This window comes from Perissodus microlepis, chromosome 13, assembly GCF_051167445.1.
Source record: "Perissodus microlepis isolate ML-2025 ecotype Zambia chromosome 13, ASM5116744v1, whole genome shotgun sequence".
NCBI lineage: Eukaryota > Metazoa > Chordata > Actinopteri > Cichliformes > Cichlidae > Perissodus > Perissodus microlepis.
Window position 1 is genome coordinate 9,730,686 of NC_140473.1, and position 8,579 is coordinate 9,739,264.

General features: G+C 45.3%; 1 protein-coding gene across 1 annotated transcript; it reads left to right on the forward strand.

Moving 5' to 3' along the window:
* The first annotated feature begins 5,189 nt into the window (after positions 1-5,189).
* On the forward strand, positions 5,190-7,839 carry irf2bp2a (interferon regulatory factor 2 binding protein 2a). The gene is made up of 2 exons (XM_084948433.1): positions 5,190-6,383; positions 6,693-7,839. Exons 1-2 carry the CDS (start codon positions 5,552-5,554, stop codon positions 7,415-7,417), a joined length of 1,557 nt encoding a protein of 518 aa, XP_084804559.1. The 5' UTR covers positions 5,190-5,551; the 3' UTR covers positions 7,418-7,839.
* The last annotated feature ends 740 nt before the right edge of the window (positions 7,840-8,579 follow it).

Consider the following 8,579-nt stretch of genomic DNA (forward strand, 5'->3'; position numbering starts at 1 on the left):
AAGGACACTTGTGCTCACAGCGTATGATGGGACGTCCTCCATAAACCAGACAATCAAAGCGAGGGCAGATAAGCATCTGTGGAATCTGTGACGGGAACCTCCGCTGATTTATGGGCACTACTGGAAAAGGTTTGTTTCCAAGTGAACGTGTTTAGAGGTAACCAAAGAAGAAATACAACTTTCCCAATGCAACCACGGCATCTGTAAATGATAAACCACAGTCGCATTATCCATGATCTTCCTTGCTTTCCTGAGCTGAACAAGCCACATGCTATTTATGAAGAACTTCCTCCAAAATGAGAAGACTTGAGGTTTTCCAATTAGGTCAGATTGCTATTCTTGGTTTTTCTTGACTCTCACAGTCGTGTTATTTGTATTCTGTACATCAGAGGGATTATACATCCATTTGCTTTCAAGGCAAACGTTACTAGAAAAGGAGCAGCTTTGATCTTCTTCCAATAGACACGCTGAAACAGCTTCTAAATAAAGGAGTTATAAATATGCATGTGCATACGTTCTTTTAGGGATTATTTGCCAAGGATTTACACAACTTTAGTTGAAAGAATGAAACAAATCAGTTGTGTTTTCGAACTAATAACTGGAAAGGGCAGCAAGAATCTGCGAGCCTGAGCTGTGCCGTGCCAACTGCTTTCTCCGGGAACATGAGAGTCCATTTCTAGCAAATAAATGGACAGGAGCTGCAGTAATAAATAAGCCTACTTTGGAAAAGTTATATTTTGACTCATGCTCAGAGGAAGAGGTTACATAACACATGAAATACTCTTCATGCTTCTCTATTTAAAAAAAAAAAGAAGCTATGTGTCCAAATTTATACTTCCATCTAACACAGGCACATGTGCTCAGACACACTACAGAGCTCTACAGAGTGATGTCTTTGGAGTTTGCAGGGTGATCTGTCAAGAACAAACCAGGTGCACAGAAACCACTGCATTGCTGCTGTAGGAGTGGCCGTGGGCGATGTTGTCCTTCTGGAAATTATAAATGTGTCTGTGTTGACATTTTTAACATTTTGTCTGAGTAAGCCACAGAGAGCTGAAATGACTCCGCAGATCACTTCAGTATGCTAAACATAACAACCGTGAGTCAGGTTTGAAACTGCCTTTTAAGGCCAATAAATAAGACAGCATTGACATGTGCAAGGAATGCGGCTAATAGTAGCTTTTGAATTGAACCTCAGATAATGAAAAGAGGCTGAAGCTGCATTGTGATTCATTGAGGTCACGCCATGTGCTGATTTAGCTACAAAAAAACCCCCAAAACAAAACAAAAAATAAGAGAAAGGTTGTTTACATTAACGTCTGGTTATGACTGAAAATACACGGGGGTTTCCACTGGACAGGAAATGATGTCGTCAGCCAGCCATGCATGCAAGCTCGCTTAAGCGCGGCATTACAGAAGCAAAGTTCAGCTCTTTCTGTTCCTGGTTGCCCAAACTGAATCTGTACTGCAGGCCACTGAAACTAACTTCTGTTGAAAAAAATGGATGTGAAAACAATGCTGTTCATTTACATTTTTCTGTGGGGATTTTTTCTTGTTTTGTTGTTTTTTTTAATTCTTCCACTTTCCCATCTCAGCACAGTGGGGGGTTTTTTGTTTTTTGTTTTAACCAAGCTGTCTGAGTCCCAAAAATCCCGGCAGATTAAGAGGATATGTTACCATCTTGAGTTTTTTTTCTAAATGGATACACATGTGGCACATCTGGGTCCAAGCCTGACTCATTACTCACTTTTTTTATGTCCCATTCTCTGCAGCCATGGCAACTGCTGCATGTTTGGCAGAAAGCTTTTGAAGGCAGTGGAAAAAGAGAGAGAGGGAGCATAAAGGGAGAGCTAGAGATAGAGCGAGAGAGGGAGAGTAGCTCTCAGTAGTTGGCCTACATCCAGTGTAATCATGCCATGGAGCTGAAATGAGGCCTTTGGCAGCACACCAGGTTTCTGAGAACAAAGATGTGAGCTTCTAATGTTGGCGGTGGGGCCTGCTTGGCATCCTCTGCCATTTCCCAGCAGCCCTTGCCTTGGCTGACTGCCAGCCCCCCCCTCCCCTCCCCTCCCCTCCCCTTGCTAGGACTGCAAAGAGGATCAGAATAAAGAGAGAGACTTGTTTTTCACTCGCTTCTTGCTCCGGCCCAATGACATCACCTCTGCAGCCTCCAGCCCCCAGATTCCAGCCGCCCAGCACATTTTTTTCCCCCTTTCGACCCTCCATTTTATTTGAATTCCACCATTTTATACCTGACTTTTAAAATCCCATAATTTGTTTGTTTGTAATTGCCATGTGCCGCACACACGGCTTCTCCGCTCTAAACACAAGCGAACACGATGAGGAACGAATTTGCACGGAAAAAAAAAATCAAAACATACTCAAACTAACGCTAATAAGGGAGGTGAGGCGGCAGATGGATGCTCATTAGCTTTCAGAGCTCTGCAGATCTTTTTCCTTTTTTAAATAATCAGCCCTTTAATCCTTGCTGTGCAAAAGTGTGGCTAAAAATAGCACCGTAAACAGGATATATATGGTAGCTGGGGGTAGCCTACTGTGATAATCTCTATGGTTACCTCTCCCTCTTCCAAGCTCCAGGAGCTCTGCAGAGCATGCACGTTAAAGTCCTTACATTGACTCTTTATACTTAGCAGCTTTTGCCAGTTAAATCTTCAAGACCACAGCTGCTTAACTCGCACTATCCTGTTGTAACCTCCCTTTGTGTCGGTGCAACATGTTACAGTTTTGTTTGATGCTCGCCTCAGCAGTTCTTCTAAAAAGGTTATATAACATAAAATGTTGGCAGTGAGGACGACACAAGAGGAAAAAAAAAATCCAGTGCTTGCGCTCTGCTTAGGCAGAAGACTTCACAGAGAATCTGTAATGTTTCGCTGGCATAAATAAAAGATCTCCAATATAAAATTTAACAGTCTCGGAGAGCAATGAGACGCAAATATCATCATCTCACCAGCCCCGCGATGCTGTCACATGCTGGGTATTCCCCTGGCCGTCACCTACCTCGCACTCTTTATTTAGCCTCCTCACGTCTCAATTTACATACTGCTGAAAAAAAAGAAGTTCAAAACTGCTTTATACAGCTTTATACACCCTGCCACTGCCCAGGTGACACTGGTGATTTTCACTGTATGTACACGATTCATATTGGTCAGTCAGAACAATCCGTGCATGCCTGGCTTCCTCTCAGACCTTTGCTGCCTCTGTTCAGTACAGCTCTGCCTTTCCTTCATAGCACACTGCAGCATTTTATTTTTCAAATCAGTAGATCTACTTATTATAGAATCAGGTCATTTAGGATTTAATTGAATCACAGCATGCCTCTGTCTTGCATAATAGCTATTTGGCCGTGCAGCTATTTGCTTGCACAAACATCGACTGAGTGGAAACCAAAGGATCAAAGCATTAGGCAACAATTTTCCCACCAATCTGAAGAAAGGAAAGAATTTGTTTAGTTTGTCCCTCACAACAGCCGTTTCCTAACTATGTCATAAAGCCGAACAACACTTCCTAGTGTTGTCCATCCAAAACGGGACTGAGTTTTGAGAGAAAGCGGCGATGGGAAGCAGTGGGACAATGCAGTGTTAACAGAGAAGGTGGGGTGGAGGGGGGGTTAAACTTTCTTTAAATATCCTCTTTCACTGCAAAGTGTCCCCATTCACATAGCGGCAGCTTTACGGGAATAACAAAACAATATGGCAACATACTTGGCGGTAACACATGAGCATACGTGTCTTGTTTTGTTTCTGGTAATCCTTTGAAGAAAATGCCACAGCGCAGGATCACGGTGGCAGGCAGGGAGCCAGAATAGCCTGATGTTCTGTCGAAGGGTGAGGCGGATGAGGGTACGTGACTAAACATCTTGCTTCCTCTTTTCCAACGTCACATGGACTTGCACAAACATATCCTGCTTTGTGTCTGCAGGTTTCAGACGCATTGCCTCACCCAAAGCCTGAGGCTAAGCTGCAATGAGTTGGAATGAGACCAGATGAGAGGGAGGAATGAACTACTGGGACAACTCCTCCACTTCAAAAAGCCTCTCCACTTTTACTTCAGGGGATTTTGGCTGAGGTTATGCCACATGACCTGTTTCTAATAACATTTCTTTCTTTTTGCCTTTCTGTAAAACATGCCACACTAGAGTGGAGTCATTAATCTTGTTAAATCTTTCATACTAATATCTGTTGAGCTGCTTTGACTGCTAAAGTCGCTTGAAATGAGTCTGAATCGCTAATTCACTCCAGTGCCATTTCATTTCATTTCAGCAGTGCCAGATTTGGACTGCTCCGTGCACAAGAATATTAAAAATATATATATATATGTGGGCACAGCTACAGGCTATATTCATGCTGTAACCCCAATCCATTCAAGTTCACAACACACTGGCTGGAAATCCCCACCTCATGACTGAGCTTCCTGGTTACTGGCTGGTGGAGGCGCCTTTTTTTCTTCTTCTTCTCCTCTCCCTCTCTCATTCTTTTCTTTAAACATTAACAAGCCAGGAAAATATTATCTAATCATAACTAAAAGGCTAACTGTGTACATCCTGAATTCACCCTGGTGAGCTGGCACAAATAAAAGAGAGAAAATGCGGGCTGTAAAGTCGCTCCAATAAGCCTGTAAATTGTGCCCATGTGCTACAATAACACATTTTTGAGATCCTCTGTATAAATATAAGATCTGCCATTGGATTACAATTGCTGTTTTTCTCAGGGTCGACCCACCTCATTCAGTGCACAGTAGTAGTAGCAGCAGCTCACTGCGTCGAGGCGCGGTGCATTGAGAAAAACAAGCTGCAGCCTGAACCGGATAATGCTCTGAATTTAGGACAAAGCATCAACCGGAGGAGCTTGAAAGTCGCTTTTTTTTTTTATTATCCCCTGGCGGTCTGTTGCTAACCTACAGCCATATTTCTTTTAGCAGCGTGCAGGCTGGTACCGGTGGACCTATTTTTTTTTGCAGGTTTGATGATAATAATAACAGTAGCGTGGGTTATTCCGGAGTCGGAGGCGGCGGTGAAGCTGAACTGGGTGCCTTTTTTGTTGGCAGAAGCTCAGGTGATTAAGTTAAAATATTAAAAAAGGGAGAGAGAGAGAAAAGCGGTGAGTGACAAGAGGCTGCAGTAAAGTGGGGGGAGAGGTGGTGGTGGTGGTAGTGATGGTGGTGGAGGGGGGTGGAGGGGTCTGTCGAAGAAATCAAGTCAATAGAAACTGAAGTGGATGTAGGCGCTTAGAGCTGTGACGTCACTTTCTACATTGAGCCAGTAGTAGAGGAGAGTCAGTGGAGATAGATAGAGGAGCGCCGTAGTAAAGTACACACCGTCATGAACTTCTCCCTCTAAAACTTCAACCTTGTTGCTCTAGAAGTCGGAGAGAGGACGAGATTACATTTTTTTGTTGTTGTTCGACTAACGGAAATTGCTCTTTATTCGCTTTCTTTTTGCGGGGGAGTTCGGGAGGAAGGAAAAAAAACAAGAGAGAGCGGGGGAAGAAGGCAACATTTTGGGTTTCTTTTCGGGGGGTCGACGACGAGCGCTATGTCGTCCGCGGCGGTCGCTGCTTCTTCCAGGAGGCAGTCGTGTTATTTATGCGACTTGCCCCGCATGCCTTGGGCCATGATCTGGGATTTTACCGAGCCCGTCTGCAGGGGATGTGTCAACTACGAAGGAGCAGACCGCATTGAGTTTGTCATCGAGACGGCCCGACAGCTTAAAAGGGCTCACGGTTTTCAGGAGGGCAGGTCTCCCGGGCCGGGGAAGTCGCAGCTCTCCGGGAAGGAGATCCAGGCGATCAACCACGCTGCGGGGGGAGATCCGGGCTCCCGGCCGCCGCAGCCTCTGGACCGCTACCCTCTGTCCGACCGCCCGCCCAGGCTGGGTCCAGAGTATCAGCCTAGAGGGCAGACAAACGGCATCCAGCTCCCTAATGGATTTCCTAAGCCTGACGAGCCACCAGAGCTGAACCGCCAGAGCCCCAACCCGCGCAGGAATAACACGGTGCCCCCGAATTTAGTGCCTTTGCCTAACGGGGGCTTGACCCCGGGGCATGCCGTCAACGGCAGGAACCCGATCGGGCTTTCCTCCACTCTGGCGGGCGGTAGTCCCGCCGACATGGGCAAGAGACCCGCCTCGGTCTCCAGCACCGAGCACGACAGAGAGCTGAAGGAGAAGCACAGACCCGACAGTCTCACGCCGGAGATCTCGGAGAGCCACAAAAACAGGGCAGACCCGGACTGGATGGGCAAAGGCAAAACGGTGAGGGACCTGATGGCTCTGCACACCACGTTCGAGACCAGGTACAAGAAGGACCATGTGCCCATGCCACAAAGAGCTATGGTCTATGAGCCCGGCCCCACTCTTTCCAAGTCAGGTGAGCATTAAAAGGCAGGAATATTTTATCTATACTGTGCATTTTTAAAAATGTAATTTTTATTACTGATTTATTAATTTTCCACCCAGGAATGTGTCAAGATGGTAAAAATGGTATTTATAAAGCCATGCCCTAATATTATAAGGGCTATAAATAAATTTTTTGAATCCTTTGCTGTGTTTGTTATTGTTTTGTAGCCTGTGGTGCAGCACGAATTGGCAAAATTCACATCTCCCTTTCAGGCTAATTGTTGATCCTTGTATGAGCTGTGCAACTCAACTGCTCTGTTTAACCCTTTCCTACCTCCAGACAGAGGAAAACATCCCCGGGGGAGCAACAAGAGAAAAGCATCACCTGAACCGGAGGGAGAGGCGACAGCTGCCAAGCTCAACGGAGAGGGACAGCAGTGGTTACCACCACCTACTGACGGACTGAAAATGCCTCCAGTTCCCCCGCCAAGCTTCGCCTCTCCCCCTTCCACAATATCCCCTCACTCCCGCACCACCCCACCGGAGGCAGCTCAGAATGGTCAGTCCCCCATGGCGGCGCTCATCATGGCTGCAGACAACGCAGGTGGGAACAGCTCTCCCAAGGACGCCAACCAAGTCCACTCCACCACCCGGAGGAACAGCAGCAGCCCCCTGTCGCCGTCCTCCATTAATCAGAGGAGGCTGGCGCAGAGAGAGGCGCCGAGTGCAGGCACCCCCCATGTGCCAGGCATGGACCAAGTGCACCCCCCACAAAGCATTCCGGACTCCTCTGTACCCAGCAGCATACCTCTGTGCTGCACGCTGTGCCACGAGCGTTTGGAGGACACACACTTTGTTCAGTGCCCGTCTGTGCCCTCTCACAAGTTCTGCTTCCCATGCTCAAGGGAAAGCATAAAGCAGCAAGGCGCCACGGGTGAAGTGTACTGTCCAAGTGGAGAGAAATGCCCCCTGGTTGGCTCGAACGTACCATGGGCTTTCATGCAAGGAGAAATCGCCACCATCCTTGCAGGAGATGTCAAAGTAAAAAAGGAGAGGGACCCTTGATTTTTTTCTTTTTTTTTTGTCTGAACACTTCTTTGGGGAGGGGAAGCAAAAAAAATATGAGTATAAATATATAAATATCACATACATACCATTCAAACAAACTAACGGACTTGTACATATTGGACCCAAGGGAAGAGTATACTTCGTAAAACATGGTTGTATAATTTTTGATTTTTGAATACATTGTGTTTCTATATTTTTGAAGATAAAGGTATGTACTCATTATAATGAACTACGTTCCTCTTTGTTGATGTTTAACAAAAAATTCTTGATGTACTTCTAGGTCTGGTGGCAGTTCCTGTTTAACGTAGAATGTGACTAATGCTACTCTACGAGCACTTGGCAAAACTAAAAATGCTTTTAGCTGTACTTGTATGCACTTGTTTAAAAATTGCCAAATACAATTTCTGATCTTGTATGAACATATTGTCTGAGCTTGCTTCATTTTGAGTGAATAAGTGACACAAGGGGCTGTGGACAGATGACGAGATAGCGCTCTCGGCTCTGACATGCAGGCTTGTTGTTGTGACGGCTCAGGAGACTTGATTTACGCTGCACACAACACAACACAACACAACATGAGCAGGCTACTGTTTCAAGCTGCAGGACGGAAGAGCCTTTTTTTTTCTGTCTCTCTTTATGCACACATGTCTTATGTGATTCATGGAGAAGCTTGGCTGGGAAAAAAACAAGAAAAAAGAAAAAAAATACAAGACACACTGTCCTCGACTTTTGTGCATCGCTGTAACTGATTGCAGAACTAGGTGCCAAGTCATGTTCAGTCAGCTGGAATCTGTCGAGTCAGTAATGAAAACGTGCATGAATGTCAACATGATACAATAGTGCAAACCGCGCCGTGTGACCGCAAATTAGGACTTTTCCTGAAAATAACCACCCTTGGGTTTTTTTTCTGGTGACATGTATTTTTCAAGCTTGTATGCAGATTGTGTCTGACGTCACAAAGGTGTTTGGCTTTTTTTGTTTTATTACACATATAACTTATCTCTCTCCTTACACACACACATATATATATATATATGTGTGTAAGGAGAGAGAATTTTTTTTATTAAAAAACATACTTTTGGTTTAGTCTGCAGATGACAAACTACAGATAACGAATAAAATCAGCTTCACAAACCAACTCCAAGCATACGTTAGGTAC

Excerpts from the sequence above, each read along its gene's own strand:
- irf2bp2a (XM_084948433.1), top strand. The coding sequence starts at position 5,552 with ATGTCGTCCGCGGCGGTCGCTGCTTCTTCCAGGAGGCAGTCGTGTTAT. Across the intron at positions 6,384-6,692 it reads CCCCACTCTTTCCAAGTCAG|ACAGAGGAAAACATCCCCGG; the intron begins GTGAGCATTAAA and ends TCCTACCTCCAG.